This window comes from Ceratotherium simum, chromosome 26, assembly GCF_057802395.1.
Source record: "Ceratotherium simum simum isolate JZ-2026a chromosome 26, ASM5780239v1, whole genome shotgun sequence".
NCBI lineage: Eukaryota > Metazoa > Chordata > Mammalia > Perissodactyla > Rhinocerotidae > Ceratotherium > Ceratotherium simum.
Window position 1 is genome coordinate 16365186 of NC_141925.1, and position 26026 is coordinate 16391211.

Sequence of the window (26026 nt, forward strand, 5' to 3'; positions counted from 1 at the left end):
GGTATTAAGTCTTCTTTGAATGTTTGGTAGAATTCACCAGGAAGCCGTCTGGTCCTGGACTTTTATTTTTGGGGAGGTTTGTGATTACTGTTTCGATCTCCTTACTGGTGATTGGTCTATTCAAATTCTCTACTTCTTCTTGATCCAGTTTTGGAAGGTTGTATGATTCTAAGAATTTATCCATTTCTTCCAGATTGTCGAATTGGTTGGCATATAGCTTTTCATAGTATTCTCTTATAATCTTTTGTATTTCTGAGGTGTCTGTTGTAACCTCTCCTCTTTCATTTCTGATTTTACTTATTTGAGCCTTCTCTCTTTTTTTCTTGGTGAGTCTAGCTAAAGGTTTGTCAATTTTGTTGATCTTTTCAAAGAACCAGCTCTTGGCTTTATTAATTTTTCTATTGTTTTTGGCCTCTATTTCATTTATTTCTGCTCTGTTTTTTCTTATTTCCGTTCTTCTATTGATTTTGGGCTTTGTTTGTTCTTCTTTTTCCAGTTCCTTCAGTTGCATTGTTAGATTGTTTATTTGAGATTTTTCTTGTTTGTTGAGATAGGCCTGTATCACTATAAACTTCCCTCTTAGAACTGCTTTTGCTGTATCCCATAAATTCTGGCATGTCATATTTTCATTTTCATTTGTCTCCAGGTATTTTTTGATTTCTTCTTTGATTTCTTCGTTAACCCAGTCGTTGTTCAGTAGCATTTTGTTTAATCTCCACATATTTGTGGCTTTTCTGATTTTCTTCCTATAGTTGATTTCTAGTTTCATACCGTTGTGGTCAGAAAAGATGCTTGGTATTATTTCAATCTTCTTAAATTTATGGAGACTTGTTTTGTGGCCTAATATGTGATCAATCCTGGAGAATGTTCCATGTGCCTTTGAAAAGAACGTGTATTCTTCGGTTTTTGGATGGAATGCTCTGTATATGTCTACTAGGTCCATCTGTTGTAGTGTGTCGTTTAAGGCCAATGTTTCCTGATTGATCTTCTGTTTGGATGATCTATCCGTTGGTGTAAGTGGAGTGTTAAAGTCCCCTACTATTACTGTGTTACTGTCTATTTCTGTTTTTATGTCTGTTAATAATTGCTTTATATATTTAGGTGCACCTACATTGGGTGCATAGATATTTATAAGTGTTATATCCTCTTGTTGGATTGTTCCCTTGATCATTATGTAATGCCCTTCTTTGTCTCTTTTTACAGTTTTTGTTTTAAAGTTTATTTTGTCTGATATGAGTACTGCTACCCCACCTTTCTTTTCATTGCCATTTGTGTGGAGTATCTTTCTCCATCCCTTCACTTTCAGTTTGTGAGTGTCTTTAGGTCTGAAGTGTGTCTCTTGTATGCAGCATATATATGGGTCTTGTTTTTTTATCCAGTCAGCCACCCTATGTCTTTTAATTGGTGCATTTAGTCCATTGGCGTGTAAAGTAGCTATTGATAAGGATGTACTTACTGCCATTTTTAACTTTTTTTTTTTTCTCAGTGTTTTAGTAGTCCTTCTCTGTTCCTTTCTTCTTCTATACAGAATTGATGGTCACTTTAGTTTGACCTCTGTCTGAAAGCTGTACTCTTTAACTCCCCTCCTCCCTCATGTTTTTGATATCATATCTAACCTCTTTGTTGTGCATTTGTATCCATTACGTTCTAATCATGGAAATAGATAATTTTTCCTATTTGTGGTCTTTTCTTTTCCCCTTAAATCAGTCCCTTTAACATTTCTTGTAGCACTGGTTTCTTGGTGACAAACTCCTTTAATTTTTGCTTATCTGGGAAAATTTTGATCTCTCCTTCCATTTTGAATGATAACCTTGCTGGGTAGAGTATTCTTGGCTGTAAGTTCTTTCCTTTTAGCACTTTAAATATATCGTGCCATTCTCTTCTAGCCTGTAAGGTTTCTGCAGAGAAGTCAGCTGATAGCCTTATGGGGTTTCCTTTGTACATAACTTGACATTCTCTTGCGGCTTTTAGGATTCTCTCTTTATCTTTAATTCTGGACATTTTGATTATGATGTGTCTTGGTGTGGGCCTCTTTGGGTTTATCTTGTTTGGGGCTCTCTGTGCTTCCTGTACCTGGATGTCTGTTTCCTTCCTTAGATTAGGGAAGTTTTCATCTATTATTTCTTGAAATAGATTCTCTGACCCCTTGTCTCGCTCTTCTCCTTCCGGGACACCTATAACACGGATGTTAGTGTGCTTGATGTTGTCCCAGAGGTCCCTTAGACTGTCCTCACTCTTTTTAATTCTTTTCTCTTTTACCTGTTCACCTCGGGTAATTTCTTCTAGTCTTTCGTCCAGCTCACAGATCCGTTCTTCTGTATCCTCTACTCTGCTTTTGAGTCCCTCTAATGAATTTTTCATTTCCAGTATTGTATTCTTCATTTCTGATTGTTTCTTTTTTATATCTTCCATTTCTTTGTTGACATTCTCACTGAGTTCATCTATTCTTCTCCCCAGATCAGTGAGCATCCTTAACACTCTTAGTTTGAACTCTCTGTCAGGTAGGTTGCTCATTTCTGTTTCACTTAGTTCCTTTTCTGGGGTTTTGTCCTGTTCCCTTACTTGGAATGTATTCTTTTGCCTCTTCATTTTGCCTCTTTCCCTGTGCTTGTGTCTACGTATTAGGTAGGTCAGCTACGTCTCCTGCTCTTGGATAGGTGACCTTATGTAAGTGATGGCTTAGGAGGCTTCCAGTGTGCTTCCCTCAGTTCTCAATGTTCCAGGGGTGACCCCTATGTGGGCTACATGTATCCTTCTGCTGTGGCCTGTTTGCTCTCCCTGTAGGCGCCCAGGGAGGCTGAGTTATGCTCCTGGCCAGCTGTTGTAATGCTCAGCTGCTTGTAGTTGTTGTGGGCCCTTCAGTCTCTTTATCAGGTGTGGGGAGCCCCAGCACAGTTGGCTGCAAGTTCTAATACCACGTTTGTGTTGCAGTATTTCTTTTAAGTGAGTAGGCCCCCAGCGTGGCAGGTTGTTAGGCTCAGGGCCTTACAATTGCTGTAAGCCTCTAGCCTATTAGGTCTCTTGTCAGCTCTCTGAGGATTGCAGCTGGGTGGGGCTGGCCTCAGGCACAGGAGCACCCAATTGTTTCAGGTTTTGGAAGGTGGAGCAAACCTCCTATGTGGGTCTTTGAGAAGTACAAGTCTTCTGCGGCTGAGAAGCCCTGTCGCCCACGGGTCCACACACACAGTCAACACAGTCTTGCCCCATGTGAGCGCCCCGACCTCCCCAAGTGGACCCAGCCTCTCCACGGCGGGAGCCCCACACACTCTGCCACCGCCCCACACTCTCCACCCGCTCCTTGTGCACACCCTGCCCTGCTCAAGTTGGCTCAGTTGCCAGGCTGCAGAGAATCCAGTCACCAATCTATGCAGGCCCACAAGTTGCCTGAGGGCTTTTTGTTGGGTGGGGCCAGTCTCTAGGGTGGGCTGCCTGCCCTGGCTGAGCTGGATTAAATCAGTGCTCTAGCGGGTGGGGCAGACCCTGGGCTAGCAGGCCTCAGGGAGAACTCCAATGGTGTCTGTGTCAGCACGCCCACACCAGGCCACAACAATGGCCGCCACCAATGTCCCACTCCCTGGAGAGGTCTCACCCCTCACCGAGATGCACTCAGGGCCTATTAGGTGAGTCTCTTGTCACCAAAGCACTGTACACCTTTCTTTCTGGTGATTTTAGGGTGCTTCCTGAAACGGGTGAGTTTCTTGTGGGCCCTTTAAGAGCCAGTTTTAGTTTCTTTGTGAACCGGGTTTTCTGGGGGTGCTCCCCAGTGTTTTAGTAGCAGGCACAGTCAGATATTATGCCGCTCATCTCGATTGTGCTGGGTCCACAATATGCCCACAGCGGGGGCGCTCCCCGGCTCAGGGCCCCGCGTCTCCAGGGAGGCTGCGTACCTGTGAGCTGCTCCCCGGGGCCGTGAAGCTGGCGGCTTGTGAAGGCGGCGTTTTTCCTCTCCAGAAGGGAGTCTCTGCCTCTTCCACCTCAGTTAGGATTGTCCGTTGTTGCAGGAGTTCCTCTCATCCAGTTTTCAGTTCTGTCTCAGGGGTAATTTTTCCACGGGTAGTTGTAAATTGGCTGTGTCTACGGGAGGAGGTGAGTTCCGAGTCTGCTTACGCCGCCATCTTGACTCCTCTCCTCTGAATCAGAACCTTGAACAAAGTAGTTTGAAGGCAACACAACACATCTGCCTTAAGCCATTGCCCTTTGCAGCCTTCACTGTCAATGAAATCGAGGTACTTGTTAATGAAATCAATCTACCTGTTATTGATATCCTCAATTTGAAAGTTTTTCATTTTCAGGACATACCCTGATTATGGGGCTATTCAGATAATTTTTCCTTCAGCATGGTTTCCATTCTCCTCAACTAGGATCTTTGAAGTAGGTGGCAGGAGTTCCATTCTTGAACTGTAGAAGTGTCTAGTAGTTGATTGTCCGATGTTATGACCCCATGTCCAGCAAGGATCTATGGCTGTGTCATGGCGTCAGGTCTCTCCCTGAGAGAAATCAGACAAGTCATGAACCTCTGCTTCATCCTAATGTGCTTACTTGTGATGAGCTGAAAGAAAATGAGCTTGTGCTGTCCCAGTCCCGAGAGCCTGAGCCTGGGAGGGCACATGGTGCGTCTCATATGTGCTTTTTATATTTGTTTAGTTCATTTACTAATGACTAGGAACACAGAGCTGTGAAGAGAAGCTCAGAATTGCCAAAGACTTGCCAGCAGGAGGGAGTTTGATTTTTCTTTGTGCTCTGATGGGGGGCTTAAATTCTTTCCTCTGATTATATTTGTCCATCTAGGCATTTGTGGGGTAGGATGGGAGGGGACATTTGAATCTTGCCCTTTGGAGTTCTGGGAGGGGAGAAAGGCAGAATTTCACATGGGCTACGGATAATGCATATGTCTTTCCTCTCTTAGGAAGCTGAGAATGAAAGACCGCGAGCGGGGGGAAAAGGAGCAGCAGCTCTCAGCGGCAGAGAAGAGACTGAAACTGGCTGCAGAAGAAACGCAGAACTACAGGTGAGTTCAGCTCCTGAATACCAGCGGCTCGTAAAACATTTGTTGGATTTTTTTTTAACTTTGGTACAAGGTTTAGACCCAATCCATATACAAATATAAACAAATGTTCAGAAGACATTTATATAGAGATTTCACACAAGAAAGAAAAATGTTAAGTTTTACAAATGTCACATTAAAATATTAACTTAAAAAAAGTAAAGTTCCTAAAAATTTTCTGATCCTCAATGTTGACCAGACTATGTGGAAACATGGTTCACAAAAATGTCTCTGGAGGAGGTAAAAATTGTTGTAAACCTTAGGGAAGCAGTTTGGTGTCAGATGAATCACATCAATAGATATGAGCACTTCTGGAAGGGCTGTGCCTGGGTCCTGATGCCAGAGAGTGACCAGGGTAGGGTTGCTCTGGGGACAAGGGCCCAGGGTAGGGACAGGGACCCTGACAGGGTGCACTTAGAGTGGAGGTGTTGCGTGGAGCTTAGCAGATCCTGAGGAGAAGAGAGAGAGAGAGGCGAGCCTCCCCAGGACCCTGCCATGTGTCAGAGTGGCTTCACCCTCTCCCACAATAAGAACAATAACAATAATACATCAGCAGGACTATCATATGACAATATTATCATCACTACAGCAATCACTGACCATTGGTCCCAGGTCGAGGAGCAAGGGGTGTGACCATGGCCAGCTGGTTTGACCTCGTCTTCTGAGCAGGGCACACCCCAAGCAAAGCTGGGCCCTGGGCAAAGCTTCTCTCTGGCCCCTTTTCCCTCTGGAGTCTCTTAGCCTCAACCTCCCCTCTCCCAACATCCCCTCCCAGACCCAAGTCCCCTGTGACCCTTTTCTCAGCCTGAGTACACTCTACTTGTGTATTTGATTCTTCTTTTCACTTCACTTCAAAGTCACCCTGTGCTTTGTCTGTTTTTCAGTCAATGGCCATGGGAAACCTTGGGATGTCAGAAAGGAAGAAGGGAGTGCCAGAGTCGGGGAGAGAGGACCTGGGTTGGGAAGGACCAGAAACCAGAAGGTCTGTGAAGGTTCCAGAAAGGACCTGCCATTGGGGTGGCTCCCAGTGAGGCACTGGGTGGGGGAGGGGCATTCTAAAAGTGAGGTCACACGGTGTCCACGGTGATGAACCAGGGGTGAAGGCAGGGGATTGGTCAAAGGTGAGTATAAAGCATCGCGGTTGCTAAGGCAGCGCCCAGACAGGAGAAGACTCGGAGGAAGACGAAGCCCTTGTCCCCTCCAACTGCTCCTGAGAGTCCATTTCACTGCTCCTTGTGTCCTGCTGACCTACTGACCTACTGACCTGTCTGAACCCTCCTCCTTTCCCTCTAGGACTTGATCTGACCCAGTACTTTCCCTGACACCCCTCTTCTCCTCCTCCCCGGTGCCCAAAACCACCCTTCCTGCCACACCCCTCCCCAATCCCACCCCCAATTCCAACCTCTCCCCCGACCCACTCCCCACCTCTCCCCTCACCCCCTTCTTCCTCCACCCCTCCCCTCACGCCCTTTGCATCCCTCCCTCCACACCTCCTTCCTCCTGACCACAATCCCCTGAGAGGACCAGGACATGGAGGCACAGAGGTTGATCTTCTGGCTCCTCCTGCTCGGGGTTCCCGGTTACCCAGACACAAGCGTGAGGAAACATTGGACATCAGATCTTTCCTCCTTCTTATTGGGCTGTTTCACATGGTGGGTAAATAAATTTTTCATGGGTTCCTGGATGGGAACTCAGACATTCCTGAAGACTGAGGACCTCAGGCCAGGTTGCTTGACCTGCCTGAATGGGTTCTGGCCACAGCTGTCCACATCAAGTTCTGGGTCCTGTCAGCATTGCTTGGACCAAACACAGCAGGGTCGACAGGATGGAAACCTGAAAGTAGTAACTTTATAGCATCAAGAAGGAAGGATTTGTGAATATATTAAAAGCCATGGAGTTGTAAGTCTTCAATGGGAGAATTGTATGATATATGAATTATAACTCAATAAAGTTGTATTTAAAAATGTAAGGAATTCTTATTTAATGGGAGTCATGGGAGTTAGACTAGCTCCTGGAAGCCTTGTCAAGATCCTGCTTCAAGCTCTGCAGGTGTAGGGTCCATCTCTTGTGTAGTTTGTTTCCCTGTGAGTACGTGGTTCATATATGTGAAGGTTGGCAGCCCTGGGAACAGTGGTATCTAAGCATTGGTCTTGGTACTAGTCTGTTAAAAAGTGAAATGTCTTTTGTGCTCGGTGCTTTCTGGCTTGTTGACTTTTAGCAACTTGTGAGTCGTCCCTTCCTTTCTGCTCTTGGAAGCTGCCCCCAGGGACTCTGTGTCCAACCAGGTTGATGGGAGCCCTGAGAAATCCATCAGAAAATAAGTGGCTGCATCCTGCTGGGATGTTTATAATGGGGAAATCATTAGGAGTGACATGACCAGGAGATGAATGAGTTATCCTTTCCTTCGTAAAGTGTTCATGTCCAGAGTGTTGATTTACACAAAGCAAAAAGGGTCCTTAATGTCCTTAAGATTGTCCACAGTTAAAGAAATTCCAGATTCCCACTGTGCAAGTTTTCACTCTCTCATTAAAAAACACTTCTACCCTGAGAGGAGAGAGAGAGACTGAGAACAGCCCTTAGAGATAAGTAGATTTCTTTTGACTGGCATGCATCAGATTCTTAGGGATCTGGAAAGGTCCAGTGGTCAGGAACAACCCTCACATTGAGGCAGAATCATCCCAATGAATACCTCCAATCAAAGGAGAATCTATTCTGTTTCCTTTGAGTCTATGAAGGCAGAAATTTCTTGATAGTCTTTATTAGAATTTTCCCCCTTCTGCTTAGGCTGCATTCTCAGAGATGAGATAACCTCTCTTTCCCTACCTCATCTTTGAGTACCTGGATAAACTCACTTGTCTTGTGTTTCCACCTCCTCCCTTGCCCATGGCCATTGAGTATCAGAACCTCAGGTTTATTAGCCCCATTGGATCGAATCTAGGTAGGATTGAACTACTGATATCAGCTCCCAACAGTTGCCAGATGTAACAAGAGTGCCCATGACTGGGGATGTTTTACCAGGTAGTGACCAGATGGTCTTTGTCTTTTTTGTGCATTTGATCCACATGTTTAACCATTGTGCTGAGCTACTGCTCTCTCAGACAGTGGTGACTCAAAGACAGTGTATGTTTCCCATGAGCACACATTTTACTGACCCCAGCTGTGAGGGCTGAAGATGAAAACATTATAGATTTCAAAGGCCACTTTCTAGAGAAGTTTTATTTGCACAAAACTAAAGCTTGGTATGCAGATTAGTGTGAATTACATTGTGAGTCTATTTTCTTCTAAAATACATATAGGTCTAGTTTTTGTAAAATGACATTTGCCTTTTGTTTTGATGAACATACATCCTAGAAATTTTGTATTCCTTTACAAATTAATTTTCATGATTGCTATTGATTGATTTAGGTGCGATACTGTAAAATAGGAATGTGAATTCTTTTTATTGGCTATTTGGAAGTGTGTTTTTAACTAACTACAGTTCTTTTAGTTTTAATCATAATATACAAGATTATACGGTTATGAAAATCTTTATGTGCTTCAGAAATCTGACATTATGTGCTCTGGTTCAGAATCAAAGTGAACATTGAAAGAAAACCCCAATAGGTTTAGAAACTGGGGCTAAACAAAAATTTGGAATTAATTTTTGTGGGAGTAATAATCCCAGTGTTATTATAATAGCAGCTGCCCATGTCTCTCAGTTATGTACATTTCTATAAACATCTCTCTATATATTATTCTCATTTGTATCTTTAGCACACATTTTTCATTGTTATTTTTTCCCATTCTTCCATACATTTGGGTATATTTTTGGTGATGTTCCAAATAATTTTATCCAGGTACTTCATGAATATACAACAGAAGACTGAGGCTTCCCATCCACTCTAAGTTTGATTTTACTTATTTTCAATTTAATTGGTTTATAAGTTCATAGTTCATGTTCTGTTGACTATTTAAAAAATATTTGCAATGTGTTTGTCAGCAAAATAAAATCTCCAAGTGTGCGTATTAGATTTTTTTCCTACAGCTTAAGTGCGGTATAATTTTTGTATAATAACAGCACCATTTTAGTGAATACAATTTGTTGATATTTAACATATGTTTGCAGCAATGAAACCATCACCACATTAAGATAGTAAACACACTCGTCACTCCCAAAAGTTTCCTCCTGCTCCTTTTAATCCATCTGTCTTCCCTCTCCTCCATGAGGAGATATTTGAGAGGTTTGGTTACCTCCTGGAGGCTGGTTTAGGGTTTCTAAAGGTGACTCTTTGTGACAGATGTATTGTAAATGTCTTTGAGGTTCCTCATGATCTCCATTATTATTTCAGCCAGTCCATATTCTGCCTGACCATTTCCGTCTTGGGCCTGATGTTTTTGGAATTCTGTGGAAGTTGACCATTGTTATTACTTCTTTGGGAATTTCTGCATTTTTAATTTTCCTCTGGAGAACCGTCCTTGCTGTGAGTATACTAAAGTAATTAATGGATAGACTTTTAATCATCAATAAGTAGGAATTTTGGTAGTCACTGAAACTTTTATTTACATTCAGTACCACAAATTTCCCTCTTAGTACTGCTTTCACTGCATCCCACAAATTTTAATAAGTCCTATTTTCATTATCATTTAGATTGAATTATTTTTAAATTTCTGTTGAGATGTCTTCTTTGACCCATGTGTTCTTTAGAAATGTGTTGTTTAGTCTCCAAATTTTTTGTAGTTTTCCAGCTGTCTTTCTGTTACTGATTCCTAGTTTGAATCCATTGTGGTCTAAGAACATAGTTTCTATGATTTCTTTTACTTTAAATTTGTTAGGATGTATTTTATGGCCCCGAATATGGTGTATCTGAGTGAATTTTTTATGTGAGCTTGAGAAGGTATATTGTGCTGTTGGATGAAGTCTTCTACAGATGTCAATAGATCCATTTGATTGAAGATGCTGATCAGTTCAACTGTATTCTTATTGAATTTCTGTAAGCTGGATCTGCCAATGATAGAGGGTTTTGAAGTCTCCAGCTATAATGATGGATTCATCTATTTCTCCTAGCAATTCTGTCAGTTTTTGCCTCATGAATTTTGCCGCTTTGTTGTTAATGCACACATGTTAGGGATTGCTATGTCTTCTTGGAGAATTGACCCTTTACCGTTAAAGTGATGCCCCTCATTATCCCTGATAATTTTCCTTACTCTGTAGTCTTGTTTTGAAGGATAAGTTCACTGGCTACAGAAATCTAGGTTGATGGTTCCTTTCTTTTAATACTTTAAATATTTCATTCTACTTTCTTGTTGATTGTACGATTTTTGAAGAGAAGTTGAACGTACTTCTTATCCTTGTTCCTATATGGGTGAAACGCTATACCCCCCTGCCCCTGCCCTGCCCCTTGCTTCTTTTAAAATTTTTTGTCTTTGCTTTTCTGTAGTTTGAATATTATGTGTCTAGATGTACATTTTTTCTTGTTTTGTATTTATCCTGCTTGGAATTCTTTGAGCTTCCTGGATCTATGTTTTCACGACTATCATTAATTTTGGAAACTTCTCAGTCATTATTGCTTCAAATATTTCCTCCTTTCCTTTATTCTGCTGGTATTCCCATTATGTATATGTTACATCTTTTGTAATCGTCTCACTGGTCTTGGATTCTGTGTGCTGTATTTTGGGTATTTTTTCTTTGCATTTCTGTTTTGAAAGTTTCTACTGACATTTCTTCAAACTGGTTGATTCTTTCCTCAGCCATGTCGAGTCTGTTAATGAATGCATCAAAGGCATTCTTCATTTCTGTTATGGGGATTTTGATTTCTAGAATTTCTTTTGGATCCTTATAATTTTCATCACTGCTTATATTCACCATCTCTTCTTGCATGTTGTCCACTTTTTTTGCTAGAGCCCTTAGCATGTTAATCATCATGGTTTTCGATTCTTAGCCTGATAATTCCATCCTCTCTACCATACTGAGTGTGATTCTAATGCTTTCTCGCTGTGTTCAACCTGTGTGGTTTTTTCTTTTAGTTTGCCTTGTAAGGTTTTGTTGAAAGCTGGATGTCGTGTCCTGGTTTAAAGGAACAATTGAGGTAAACAGGCCTTTAGTCTGAGGATTTATATTTATCTGGCTAGGGGTTAGGCTGAGTTTACTCTTAGGTGAGACAGGAAGAAGAGAGAGCTCTGGAATTGGGTATTTCCCTTCACCTAGGTCACTTAGTCTTTGGAAAAACACCAGTAAGTCTCTGCTAAAGTAGTTTCTCTTGTGGGCAAGTCTTTTTAAGAAGAACAGAATACTGTGAGTTTATTTCTAAATAGCTATTTTTCCCCTGTCCCTGCCAATAGCATGAGGGGATTTTTCTCCAGTATTTACTGTGAGAAACTGTTAGGATTCCTGGAGATAAAACTCACACAAGTATTGGAAACCTTCCAGATTGGGCACCCTGGCATTTTTAAATCTCTTGCTTGTCCACACTGAGCATCCAGGAATTCATCAATTACAGTAAATGTTTTCCTACCATGGTGTTCTGGTTTCTGCAGAGATTTCTGACCTTGGGCTTCTGCTCCAATAAGGGGTGATTTTCTGTATTGGCCAGTCTGGGTCTCTGATTCTGCAGGCGGCGTTTGTGACATCAGTTCTCTGATAGATCTATGAAGAGTTTTTGACTTTCAATTTGTTCAGCTTGTATCTTGTTATGTGGACAGGAGTGACAGCTTCCAAGCTCCTTACAAGCTGGATCAGAATCCAGGAGTCCAGCTCTCTTATTTCCTTTAGATCACTAACTTGAACACAAATTAACGTTTGAAATGGAAGTGAACTTTGTAAAATATTCTAATCTTTTTAGTAAAGAACTCATTGAGCAAGACAACGATATATTTTCAATGAGAAAACTACAATTTATAAACCCTTCCCTTCAAAAAGAAAAGACCAATATTAAGTATTTCCTGAGCCCATCCCACTTCCCACTTGTCCCTGCCTGTGGGGTTGGGTAACAAGGGACAGGGAAGTTCACTGTTTCCTGAGTATCATGTGAAGTTAAAGGAATATCTGAGATTTTCTGTTTGTCCTCCATGGATGCATTTACCTATGACATTGTTATTATGACTGGCTTTTGATACTGTAATGATATCCTAGTACCTTGGCATGTTTTTTGGGCTGACCTCAGTGTCTGAGCATCATTTAAAACTCTTGATTGGGAAAATATGTTTTAGGGGTCAAGAAAATGTGTCTTTCCGTGGTATTAAAATGGGGTCCTGCCTGGATTTTATTGAGCTGTAATTCCACAGGGGATGCCTCCGGGCTGGGAAGCACTTTTTGCCCTTTCTTGAAATGTTAGCTGTCATTTCTGTTGTTTATTGTTCTTGTTCTCTAGCCATCTCCCACTCTCTTTCTCATTTGATGACCCTCTGTTTTTAGTGGTCTGGGAAAAGCATAGGACCTGATGTGCTGTAATTGTTTATTAATTCAGCAATCAGCCAACTCTGTAAGATTTCAGAAAGGCTTTCTATTGATTGAAAGAGGTATATCTTAGTACAAAGATTTTGCCTTTTCTTTTTAAGTTTTTTTGGAGGCTTTTAAAACAATCCCAGGTTCTGGACGTCAGTGTGGATATTGGGTTTGACAAAAAAAATCACGGAAATGATGCATTAGAGTGTTTATAAAAATGTTTGCCATATCCATTACCAAAATTAAATAGATTAGTGTTCACTTAATAGAGCATAAACAGATCTTTTGATCAAAAATAAGTAATTTACTTTTGTGCTCTTTATCAGTGATGGTTGTGAAGTTTTATGACTTAAACAGGAAATTATAATTTTCCCTTATTTTTAATCCTATAATTAATCATTATGCTGAACAAAATGATGATTTTAATTTCATTGGATTATTATTTTGATATTTTGTCAGAATGATAGATTTTCACTAATAATATGTTTTGACATCATATTTAATTTTGTTTCTTCCTCTCCTAGGTAAAGCCTCGAGTATATCAAGGTAAGAGTTTAGGCTTTAGTTTCCTTTGTAATATTTTCTCAGTTCTAGTGTTTGATGTGGGTTTTAATTCAATTGGGAGTAAATACAGTGACTTCTGATGTCTAATTGACTCTTTTTTTTGTGTGTGAGGAAGATGGGCCCTGAGCTAACATCTGCCAGTCCTCCTCTTTTTGGTGAGGAAGATTGGCCCTGGGCTAATATCCATGTCCATCTTCCTCCACTTTTCATGGGACGCCTCCACAGCATGGCTTGACAAGTGGTGCGTCGATGCGCGCCCGGGATCCGAACCGGCGAACCCCGGGCCGCCGCAGCAGCGCACGCGCACTTAACCTCTTGCGCCACTGGGTCGGCCCCGCTAATTGACTTGTTGGCGGTTGAAGATTTTACTCTTCTGGGGTTGGAAACTAAATGACAACATAAGGAGCTGCCATCTATTGAGATAAGAGACCCGCAGGAGGAATGGATCATGGGAGTGGGACGATAGGGTGAGTTTAATTTTGCATAGAAATGTTTAGGAAGCAAGTGATGGCATGAGGCTGAAGTTTGGAGTGAATATGTTGACATGACCTGGCTCTTGGTGAAATGTAGAGATGATAAAACACTACTAGAGCCTATCAAGAAGTTTATGGCTGAGAGAAGAACCCAGGTATTGCCAGGCAAAGTGTGTGTCACAACCCTGGGGTATGAGGCTGAAGGGGAGGAGCCACTCATGCCAGTGGAGAATGGGTGGAAATGAACCCAATGCAAAATAGGGATAAGACATTCTGTACAGGCTTCCTAGACTGTGATGATTAAGTGGTGCTGTCTGTTGAGAGCCAGGGTGGCTGCCTGACACTTAGTAGGCCCTAAGCTGCTGGTGTTTGTCACAGCGAATGCAACAGTGTTGGTGGTGAGAAGAGTGATCAGGGTATCAGAGCTCTCATGCTGGGCAAATAGAAGATAAGTTTGCACTTTGTGGTCAGGTGAGAGAATTAAACGCCTCTGAGAGGAGTGTGGAATTGTGGGCTGTGTTCTGGAGCTTTCCATGTGTTATCCATCTGTTACTGGGTGCTTTACGTGTGCTGTATTCCTGTAATGGTGGATCGTAACATTCTCATCTTGGGGCTGAAGGATATTGTCTTATAAGGATTGTGAGTTATCCAGGTCCTCTAGCAACTAAGTGGTAAAGCCAGGATTGTACCCAAGTGTGTTTGATTCCAAAGACCTTGTCCTCCTGAGCCTCCCACCCTGGCTCTCATGAAGGGGAATCTGCTGGGCAGCAGGAAGGCGTGAGAGACTTTTCAGTAGCTGGTCAAGTGACATTTAGAGGAATCTCTCTGGGTAATATTAAAGGGTGGGGAAAACCTGGAAGAAGTCAGGTGTTTTTTTTTTTTTCTTTTTTCCTTTAGAGTTTTGTTTTTTAAAACAATTGCACTGATCTGTTTATTTTATGTGATAATTGGAGGACAGAATATAAGTACATAGGTTGCTTGAATTTTCTCTGTTTCCCCTCTGGTGATGACAGGGCTGTTTGAACTGTTCACATTTTCTAAAAATATTGCCTAACGATGGGATGTTAGGCTAAGACATTGTTTCCCCATCTTTGAAAAAAGATTAAATGGGAATCTCATTGAAATAGGGTTCTTATTTCTATATTTGTTTCCTGCATTTAAAATGCCACTAACTGAAACTTGCTTTCTTCAGGGATTGTAGTTGTGCTAAAAAGTTATTTACGCTCATAGTGCCAATAACGTGCCTTTGCTATTGACACATTGGGGTAATTCAATTTTATTGGTTTTGGTAATAATCTGAGAAATAATTTTTATCTCTTTTTAGTTAATTTACATCAAATTTCTGAGAAGAAGAAGAATTACTTGAAAGAAAACTCAGAACTGGCCAAAAAAATATCTATTTGTGAACAGAAGGTATAATCATCCTTTAATTTTTATTTTCATGGCTTCACCTTGAAGTACTTCCTCTTTCTTCTAGTTCACTTATTTTGCTGTCTCTTCTTTCATCCTAGTGTCCCATTTCATTACAATGTATAACAGTCTAAATTCAAAACAAGCCTCTTATATATAAACTACCACTTTTTTTATATCTGTAAGGACTTACCCATGAGAGAGAGGTTTCACTATCACTATAATTAATATTTTTGAATTCTGAATCCATTATTATGTATTTGTATAGATCAATGAAGCAAAGAAATGTGCTCAAGAAAATAAGAGGCAGAACAAGATTCTTGGCGACGAAGCACATAAATTGGAGGTAAAAATCCCTCCTTTTTCCTAGATTACACTCTAAAAACAGAAATAAAAATAATGAATAAATATTACTAATTTCTATATGTTTTGTTTAAGAAAAACATCAAAATGCTTGGAAGCATTAATGACATGATTGAAAGTATATTTGCTGAACTGGCATCTGACAGAGATCGAAACAGCGAGAATCGGGACTTGGTGAGAGTTTTGCTACTAAGTTATTACCATAATTTGACTTTTGAGCCTTTTTGTTCACTGGGTTAATTGAGCCCTGCCTTCTTCCATGCTGTTCACTGCTGTTTCAAATACTAATACCACAGAGCCTTTTTAAATATAAGGACTTAGGAAGAATTTTTTTCTGTTTTTACAACCTTGAGTAATTTTTATATCATTTAGCAATCCCTCCCCTCCAAGAAACGTAGAACTGAGAAAGTGTAGAACAGATTTCTAGCCATGTTGGACAGTCCTGTCCCTCTTAGTACAGAGCACAGAATTTCCAAGGTGAATCTGGGGACAATATTTACCTTTCACTAAGAAGAGCTGTTCATTTGAGCTGTTTGGCTTCAAGATTTGAGGCCTTCTTTGCTTTTGCCTTGTCCCCCAGTCAAGTATCCCATTGTCTTGAGTGTAGGAAAGTCAGAGTGCCCAGGAAACATTTCTGACTTCAACTATTCTCTGAGTTCCTCATTTCTTTATGTGTTTGACTTTTCTCCTTGGCTCAAACCGGATCTACTGCTTTTAGTGATACAGGGGCTGATGTGGGACATGTTTTATTGGCGTTTCTTCTTTTTAGCATGTCGCCCAGTGTTTCTATTGAAATCCAGTACATGTTTTATTTCTATCCTACGTGCAAATATCAGAAAAGAAAAATCTACAGAAAACTTAAAAGTTGATATTTCAGTGAACACCTCAGTAATTTCAGAAGTAAACTACCTATATTTGCTTCAAGAATTTCATTGTAGACCTTAGCTTTGGTGAAGAACAAATGTGTCATGTCTTAGAATATTAAATTTATGTTATTGATTTAGGGATTTTTCTTCTTGGGAACTAAGTCATTAGTGAGAATGTTTTGCTTTGGGTTTGAATCCCCCTGAATGAAATTCGTGTCAGTGAACTGAAATTGAAGTCTGAAGAACAGCATGTACAGAAGGAAGATGCTCAGCTTAAGATCAAATAGGAGCAAATAAAAAAAGTTACTCCCATAGATTATATAAATCAGAGAACTAAATATCATTACTTCTCTTTTAATTTTCTTATTTTAATTGAGACTAAATACACGTAAAATTTACCATCTAACCATTTTTAAGTCTACATTTTAGTAGTGTTAAGTACATTCACATTGTCGTACAATCATTACTTCTTGAATACCTTTTCTCAAATCTCTCTTAAAGTCAGGAGATGTGAGTGGAGAATTCAAGGATTCGAAGCAGACAGCCTCGACGTCTAATAAACGTAATCTGGAAGGTATGTTGCTTGTTGGGAAGAAACCCCATATAGTAAAAATGAGTTTGCAGTGAGAAGGTGAAAACTGACTTCTTGCCTTCAGGATTCTCTCCTTTCTTCTCTCCCCATCACAACCAAGTATTTGGAACATGTGCACACACACAAAGAAAATGGTTTTATGCTTTACAGAAAGGAGAAAGAAACTAGAAGACAGCTGTGAGGCACTGAGATCTGTTAAAGAGACAAAGGAAGCCGAATTAGAAATGCTAAAGAAGAACACACGTATGGTTGATGAAATCTGTGGACAAAGAAAGTGGGTCACAGAACAGTAAGCTATTCATGTGTTGATTGTTACCAATACTGTTGTATTAGTGAATGTGTAGACCAATGTAGAGAATTATAATTTTTTTTAGAACATTTATCACCGTATTTTTGCCATATTCAGTCAGTACAGAATTGTTTCTCCTTTCTGCCTTGATTTTTGTAATCTGCATCTTCCTTTCCATTCTAACTGGTTGTCAGAGATTCTTATTTGTAATTACTTTAAGATTGGACGGCGTACAGGTACCAGCTTTAATCACTTCATTATCTGGAACCCTCTGGGTTCATTTACATTGTACTCTAGGTTTCAATCCCATCATATTGTCCTGACCTTCCATATGTCTATCATTTCCTATTAAATTCTAGACATTGGGTAGATAATATTTAGAGAAAAATTGAGGCCTTGTCTGATGTCATCCTGCTGCAGAAAAGATGGGTGTTTACATGTGGCAGGTGATCAGGGACGCCAGCAGTACTGAATCCTATTAATCCAGTTAGTGACTGAGACCACTCACTGCAGGCTTAGTCCCTCCTAAGGCCAGTGTGTTTTCTGTCTGCCTTTATTCTCAGTGTGTAAGTCTCCTGGGACCCAGCTAAGGCCCGCAGGATTTTCTAGGGTGACCTTCGCTGACTGACCATGAAAATGCAGCTCAGCGTCTTTGCATCTCAGAAGTCTCCTCTGGGATTAGTTGATGAACCTTGTGGAAAGTGGCCCCAAATGCCAGGCTGACCTTAATCCTGGGCATCCTTCTTCTCCATCTTGCCCTGAGTTTCTTTACTGGCTTGTTAGCAATCTGGTGCATTCTATCATGAATTTCATATTTTGGCCAATGTTTCCTATTGTTGCCAGGGGGAGATGAGGGACTTCAGACCCACTCATCCATGTTCAAAGGCAAAACTTTTCTTATATTCCCACAAGTGCCAGGTTTGTGTTCTCCCTGCCCAGGGCTGGGGTAGGGTGGCTCTGTCCTCACTGGCATCTTGTTTGCATTAAACTATGAGATGTTTTATGGTGGTGATAGTGCCCTACTTCTCTCTATATCCCCATCACCTTACAATGCACCCACTATGTTCCAGCCAGTCCAGAAAGCATTTGCTGAAAGATTGGCTGCGTGGCCAGAAACAAATGTGAGAACTTTGTCTCTTTAGTGTTTTCGTCCCTGTTTCCTAGAGCTCTTTTAATTTTGTGTGTGATCCCTAGCAAATCCAATGTCAAGTTGAGAATCTTTTGAATCAGAACCTTGAACAAAGTAGTTTGAAGGCAGCACAACACATCTGCCTTAAGCCATTGCCCTTTGCAGCCTTCACTGTCAATGAAATCAAGGTACTTGTTAATGAAATCAATCTACCTGTTATTGATATCCTCAATTTGAAAGTTTTTCATTTTCAGGAGATACCCTGAATATGGGGCGATTCAGATAATTTTTCCTTCAGCATGGTTTCCATTCTCCTCAACTAGGATCTTTGAAGTAGGTGGCAGGAGTTCCATTCTTGAACAGTAGAAGTGTCTAGTAGTTAATTGTCCGATGTTATGACCCCATGTCCAGCAAGGATCTATGGCTGTGTCATGGCGTCAGGTCTCTCCCTGAGAGAAATCAGACAAGTCATGAACCTCTGCTTCACCCTAATGTGCTTACTTGCGATGAGCTGAAAGAAAATGAGCTTGTGCTGTCCCAGTCCCAAGAGACTGAGCCTGGGAGGGCACATGGTGCGTCTCATATGTGCTTTTTCTATTTGTTTAGTTCATTTACTAATGACTAGGAACACAGAGCTGTGAAGAGAAGCTCAGAATTGCCAAAGACTTGCCAGCAGGATGGAGCTTGATTTTTCTTTGTGCTCTAATGGGGGGCTTAAATGCTTTCCTCTGATTATATTTGTCCATCTAGGCATTTGTGGGGTAGGATGGGAGGGGACATTTGAATCTTGCCCTTTGGATTTCTGGGAGGGGAGAAAGGCAGAATTTCACATGGGCTACGGATAATGCATATGTCTTTCCCCTCTTAGGAAGTTGAGAATGAAAGACCGTGAGCGGGTGGAAAAGGAGCAGCAGCTCTCAGCGGCAGAGAAGAGACTGAAACTGGCTGAGGAAGAAACGCAGAACTACAGGTGAGTTCAGCTCTTGAATACCAGTGGCTCGTAAAACCTTTGTTGGATTTTTTTTTTAACTTTTGTACAATGTTTAGACCCAATTCATACACCAATATAAGCAAATGTTCAGAAGACATTTATATAGAGATTTCACACAAGAAAGAAAAATGTTAAGTTTCACAAATGTCAAGTTAAAATATTAACTTAAAAAAAGTAGGGGCCAGCCTGGTGCCGCGGCAGTTGGGTGCGCGCGCTCTGCTTCGGCGGCCCGGGGTTCGCAGGTTCGGATCCCAGGCGTGCATCAATGCACCGCTTGTCAGGCCGTGCTGTGGCAGTTTCCCACGGAAGGAGAGGGACTTGGTCACGGATGTTAGCCCAGGACCAATCTTCCTCAGCAAAAAAGAGGAGAATCGGCATCGGATGTTAGCTGGGGTGATCTTCCTCACAAATAAATAAATAAATAAATAAATTTGCTAATAATTTCCTGATCCTCAATGTTGACCAGACTATGTCGAAATGTGGTTCACAATAATGTTCCTGGAGGAGGTAAAAACTGTTGTACATCTTAGGGAAGCAGTTTGGTGTCGGATGAATCACATCAGTAGATACGAGCATGCCATTTTAGAGACCCAGTGTTGTAGCCCTGAGAAATATGATCAGGATGTAAGGAAAAGAAGCAGCGAGCTGTATGATGAAAGACGCTCATTGCAGGATAAATTAGGGAGATATTGAGAATAGGTGAGGGAATTATATCAACTCAGAAGCTGGCGGGCATTCGATAATAAGGAAACAATGTAGCAATAGCTTTGATCCTACTGTACTTTTATAATCATGTGAAGTGTGTCTTATAGGATTGGATAATGTGTATAAGGGTACAGTTCAGACAATGGAAACATGGGAAGACTATTTAAAATCATCCTCAATATCGTGCTTTATCTGATGAAAGCAACTGTCACTCACAGGCACCAAATTGATCAAATGCGACAACAAGCGCAGCAAGCGGAGTTCACCTTCAGACACCAGGTAACCTGCATCTGCCCACAGTCCCGCCTCCTTCAGCACCCAATGCAGAGGGTCACAGCGGCCCTGGAAGCCCTCAGCATAGGGTTATGACGTGTTGGCTTTTTCAGATGGCTGTGTATGAGAAGAACGCTCACGACAACTGGGTAAGTTTTGCTTTCTTTCCTTCCCTTTGTGCACAGTCTGCCACAACTGAAGGTGGATGTGTTTTTCTCCCACAGATCAAGGCTCGGATTTGGGAGAGGGAGATAGCAGAGCAGAGCAGGGAAGCCGCCCACTTGAAACACAGGTATGGGATTTTGACGTACATTTTTTACAGGTGTTTTTGAGGTGTTAAGGCTAAGCTGTTTAGTGCCTAGTAAAGGACTTGGTGTTGTAATTCTTATTGAAGTCCATTCCTTTTCCTACGTTCAAGATTGGAGATAATGTCCAAAAAGAGGCTGCCTGAGGGATACAGGCTGCACAAACCAACGTCGGGAAGACCTGGGATGCAGAACCCTCCACAGAGAGGTAGGGAGCACATTGTGAAGTGCAGCCACTTAATTTCTGCTGCAAAACCACTCCATGTCCTACCTGTTCCTGTGGGGGATCACCGTGTTGCCTGGAACCAATCCCAAGCACGACCTAAAGACAACAGGTTATCTCGAGGGGTGACAGGAAGATGTTTTCCTCAGGTGCCCCAGCCAGACTGGCTTTCTGGGCCTGCGCCCTGTGCCTGGTGGAGCTCATGCCCCGCCACTGACTGTGGACCCTCTCTGCCCCCAACACCCGCCTCGGGTGCTCTTGGATTGCTCTCAACTGGAGAGACGTGCCTGGGGGAAGTGGGTGCATGCTTCCTTCCCAACTTGAGTCAATGCTGAAGACTTGATTTTTCTTTGAGTTGAGAAAAAAGGCATTTATTTACTATTTTGGAGGTTCCCTTATTCTTCCTGTTTAACTTTTGCTTGTGGACTTTAGTATTCCATTCATAAATTAAATTTCTATGTAATTTTACTCCTGACATTATCAGTGTAACGCTACAGCTTTGCTGTTAAATCCCCATATCTTCCATTTTCTCATTACTATAATATTAGTCTAAGTCCATTTCTGTTCATAAATATTTATATAATGTCTGGTCACATGTGGAAGGCAGCTTATGTGTAGAGTGAGAGATTGAAAAGTCCACCTGCGGCCTGAAGAAAAGGACCTGTGCTGTTCATGTTGAGGGGTTGTTGCTATTATCGCATCTGAGGTTATTCTCATTTTAATTTTACTCTATGATGAAATGGTGATTTCCCCTGATGTGTATTGGGAAACCCCTGTTTCAGTGTTGATTTCCCGCTAGTTGAGCCCGGACCTGACCACAGGTGGTTGATGAGTTATGAAAACCCCTGAACCAGGGCCCTGTAGTGTCTTCCTCAAGGGTCAGGGGACGGGTCTCCCCTTCTCCTCGGGGGTCACCTGAGGTGTGTGGGGAGCCCTCTGCCATTGGTAAGGGCCCAGAAGTGGGAAAGAATGTCAGATGGTGGAGGAAGGCGCAGAGGGTTTGTTTTCCTTCCTCACAGTCTATGCAAGTCCGACTAAACCCCCATCCCTCCTCTCTGGCCTCTTTCAGATCCGGGACCTGTTTCTGCGGCTGTGAGGAGCAGCAGCTCCGGGGGCAAAGTAAGTGCTGTGGTCATTTTCAGTCGTAACCGTCTCTGGAAACGTTGACGTGTGTGTGCAGCAGGCTCTCTTGGCCTCATGTCCGGTTTGTGTGTTCCGTGGCACGTCTGCTGTGTCATTTCCTTCCCTGAAAGCACAGTCTTCCCCAGGAGCCTTTGGGCTTCCCCACTCTCAGCTCTCATCTTTGGTGGCGCCTCCAGAAGCCTTCAGTGCTTCTGGGCTGAGGACTGCAGGGCTCTCACGGTGTGTTTCTGGAAGTAACACTTGGAGGGTTACCTTAAGCCCACACTGAAGTCTCCTGGCAGAGCCGACTCCTTCCTGAATTCCTTGGCGTAGGATTGTTGTTGTTGTGGTTCCTTTGCTCCATTCCTGGTTTGGGTTTGGTGAGGAGCCTATTGGGAACGTCTGCCATCATCCTCATGGGAGAGGAACAGGAGAGGCCGTCCCTCCAACTTCATGTTGGGTGCTTCGTGCGATTTGGAATGTTCTTGGATCCAGCCGATGTCACAGTTCCTCAGGGTCCCCTCTCTATGGGTCATTGTGCTCTCCAGGATCCCTCCAGTGGTAGCCTAGGTCAGAATAGTCTGAATGATCACAAATGGCCTATTTGCAGTAGGAAATGGGAACGGGCACCAAAGGAGTGAAGAGTGTACATCAGAACTGCGCTGCAGGACCTATTCCCGCCAGAGGCCATCACTAGTGTTGACATGAGGGTGGTCCTGTGGTGTCCGGTGGTGCCGTTAGAGCCAGGACGTTCCCTCATCCCCTGTCACGGGGTTTTACGGCTGGAATCAAAACACGTCTGTGTTCATTCTGTCCTTTAGAATCCCCTCCTCACGTTTCCGTTGGACACAATTAGTCCGCGTCTCACGGTGGGCTTAGAAACCTGTCTTCCCTGTGGGTGACGATAGATAGAGCTGAGCCTAACCGAGTCCTGTCGGTCACACCGTTCCCCTCAGAAAACGCAGGCCCCCGGGGTGCCCAGCGCCCCAGAGGTCCTGGTGGCCGTGGGCAGACCCCGAGCGGAGGAGAAGACCCCTTTGTCGGGGAGGGAAGCTGAGGCGGGGGACGGGCAGGGCAGGGGCCTGCAGGCAGAGCTTCTCCCCAGGAGCAGCTCGGCTTCCAGAGGTGGGGAGCGGGCTTTTCCATCCCTCTCGGGCGCTCTCTTCTGAATAGAGAGCCAACAAGGTTCTGTGGTGCTGGGGGTGGTGAGGAGGGTGGAGGCCGGTCCTGGACCGAGATGCCGGTCTGCCTGGAGTCGGCTCCTTTCTCAGTCTGGTGTTGCCTCCTCCGGTCCTCTAGGACAGGACCCCTTGCTCTTGTGCTTTCGCCGACATGGGCGGTGACGTGTGGTGACAGTGGTTCATCCCCGTGGTGTTTGTTCCTACCCAAGCTGCGCCGGCCCCCGTGGGAGAGGTAGAGCGGTCTGGCATGGATGCTGCTCTCCTGGCACCTGGGGGCGGGGAGGGTGCCAAGTGCTTCCCCGGCTTCACTGGGTTTCAGCTTTGGTTGGTGCTGGCGCTTGTGTCTGCCACATCCACCTGACTTTAAACTTCTGTTCTGCAGGTCAATGTTGAGGCAAGAGGGCCTCCTTCTTTTGCAGCACCACCCTGCACAACCAACCCTGTGGGCTCTGGGCCACATCTGTCTCCTCCATCCTGGAGGCCTCTAGGCCCTCACCCACTGCCTCCACGTGTCCCACTCGGTAAGATGATCTGAAGAGTATGAGTTGACTGTAAAGCATATTCATCTCTTTTCCTATGGAGTTTTTGGAGGAAAGGTAGATATGTTACTGAGGGCTTTGCAATGCAAGGGTAAACCTGGCTGAGGACATTGTAACGTTCCTCAAGTTTCTCAGGACATACGTACAATGGGCCGTGAATTGCCCCATCCTGAGCTGGGCAGCAGGTGTCTCATAGAGAAGGAAAGAGGCTGTCTACAGAAAGGCAGAAAGAACAGTTCTGCAGATGCACATTGTACACAGACCATGTGCCGGGCTCTGTGGGGGATGAGGCGCACCCCTAACTTCAGGGGCTTAAGGTGTCCTATAGCAGAGGGAGATTTCCATTCAAGATCCTGTGATCACGTAATGGAAGCAGCAGTGAAGGGACCCAGAGAACAAAAGAGGGCGACGTGAATCTCACCAGAGTGAAGCGGGAGGTTGTGAAGAGAAGAAAGAGTTGAGGAGGTGCCCAGCGGGGGTGGGTTGGGTTCCTTAGATGGAGCTGAAAGGCCATTCCCAGCCGGGCAAGCAGCTCGAGCAGGGAGTGTGAAGGCAGTGCGAGGTCCACGCAGAGCTGCTGCGTGTTTTCAAATCACACAGTGTGGGCAATGCAATTATCCTCATCAAAATGTTGCTGTTGCCCTAAAGCCCTTAGTTCATAATCGAAATCAAGATTCTTGTTTCCCTTGGATTTCTGAAAATTCTGGATCTGTACAATGGAAAAATCTCTGGAGGTTTGGAAATGTAACTTGGCTCTTTGAGGATCCTTTGTCTGCCTGAGTTTATTGTGCCCCAGTGAGACTAAATGTGAAGACAGGGTCTAGATCAGCAGAGCAGAGGCCTTGGCCTTCAGTACGAGTCAGACTCTTCCTGGTATATTCAAGGTTGATCAGGAGCCGCCCCTGCTGGACCCTCTCACCACATCCCTGCATCCTCTAGTCACCACCCCTGACTGTCAGCTTTGCATCTCCCCAAACTTACCACACAGTATCCTGATTCTTGGCCTGTGTACCTGCTGTCTCAGCTCCTAATACCAACTCTCAGTGGGGCGTACTCAGAGCCTCAGCCCTGTTGTGTGTGTAAGGGGTGATACTGGATTCTGAGGTCATTGTGAGGAAGACGAGATTAAGTACATAATGAAAGTGTCTGCAAAATGGCTGGGACATGTTGCAGTTTAATGAAAATATCACCACACAGAAGATTATCAGAAGATAGTCATTGAGGTACATTCCATTAAACTGAGGGTGTAAGAGCTCAGGCCTAGAGATTCACAATCCCTGTTTCAAAGATAAGGAAAAGACCCTGCTTTTTTCTATTGAAATTCGGATCCCACCAGTTAAAGATGGAAAAGATAATTTTGAGAATGTGTGAGTTCAGAGATCTATACCTGAGACCTGAAGACAATTATTTTCCATTCACTATAAACACACAGATGCAGCCACACACTAAAGTGTTCATCAGAAGCCAGAGATACGTTATAGAAGACAAATGTAGATAGGAAGAATAGCCTATCATTGAAATAACCCCAAATCTCTTTGCCTTACAGGACACTCATTTTGAAGGAGGACACTGAGCGGTGATAAACTGGCTGTGGCAAATTATTATGGTTTTTCCTGCCCAATCCTGCCCCCTCCACTTTTATCTTTCCTGTTGTCACCCCTAATACACTCTTTACAGTTCTAACTCAGTATCAGCGTCTGCTTTTTGGAGGACCATCCAACTCACCCCAGGGAGTGTATACAGTGTGATTCTTGTACACACAGTTCAAAAACAGGCAGAAACCACGGGGATGGGGCAGAAGCAAGGTTATTCCTTGGGGGTACTCTTGACTGCAAGGGGCCTGAGAGATCCTTCGGGTGGTGGGCACATCCTACATCTAGATCTGGCCGTGGTTATGTTTATTCAGTCAATAAATACTCAGCACATGGTGCCTGCCAGTCCCATGGGTGTCTGGTGATCAGAGAGACAGCTCTCTTTCCCCAGGAAGTGGCCAATTTCTGATGGTGGCGAATAGACAAGGGGCCAGGAGTGGCTCCAGGAGAACAGTGAGGAGGCTCTGCAGTAATCCAGGTTTTGTGCCCTTCACTCAACTTGCCAGCAGGCCCCCAATAGCACCAAGTCCAGGCAGTCTTTGCTGGGGGCTGATGGCATCAGAGTTTTTTGGTAAGTCCCATGAGCTCCCATAATCCTCCCACAGGTTCCTTGTTGAAGGATGGGCAAGGCAGAGGTCAATGGCATGGGACCCCCCTGCCCCCATCTACACACACACCAAGGAGAAGGTGCTGGGGTGGAAATATCTGGCTCCATCCAGGTCTCCCAATCCAATCCATTCTGCCCTGGCAGCTCCTGGAGCCTGAAGGGCCCTCCCTCCTGCCAAGTGGCGGGAAGCAGCCAGCCCGCCAGCAGCTCTGGGAACACCAAGCTGAAACCGGTAAAGAGTTAGCTATTGATGATTAGGTAGCTAGCAACTAAGGTGTTTTTCTTTTTCTGCAGTTACTAATTATAGCGTTTAGTCGTTCACCTACCCATTGTTAACT

The 26026-nt window shown here is 43.4% G+C and overlaps 1 protein-coding gene across 1 annotated transcript in view; it reads left to right on the forward strand.

The window, feature by feature from the left end:
* The window catches only part of LOC147913580 (transport and Golgi organization protein 1 homolog), a 32839-nt gene extending 7261 nt beyond the window's left edge, over nt 1-25578 (forward strand). The window contains exons 2-17 of the mRNA XM_087417809.1: nt 4907-5008; nt 9373-9504; nt 12989-13010; nt 14826-14914; nt 15180-15257; nt 15350-15448; nt 16642-16714; nt 16883-17021; nt 19019-19120; nt 20065-20125; nt 20233-20268; nt 20344-20411; nt 20538-20632; nt 21717-21766; nt 23333-23471; nt 25036-25578. Coding sequence (XP_087273935.1) covers nt 4907-5008; nt 9373-9504; nt 12989-13010; nt 14826-14914; nt 15180-15257; nt 15350-15448; nt 16642-16714; nt 16883-17021; nt 19019-19120; nt 20065-20125; nt 20233-20268; nt 20344-20411; nt 20538-20632; nt 21717-21766; nt 23333-23471; nt 25036-25049 — 1299 coding nt within the window. The 3' untranslated portion in view covers nt 25050-25578. The remainder of the gene's footprint in view (nt 1-4906; nt 5009-9372; nt 9505-12988; nt 13011-14825; nt 14915-15179; nt 15258-15349; nt 15449-16641; nt 16715-16882; nt 17022-19018; nt 19121-20064; nt 20126-20232; nt 20269-20343; nt 20412-20537; nt 20633-21716; nt 21767-23332; nt 23472-25035) is intronic.
* The last annotated feature ends 448 nt before the right edge of the window (nt 25579-26026 follow it).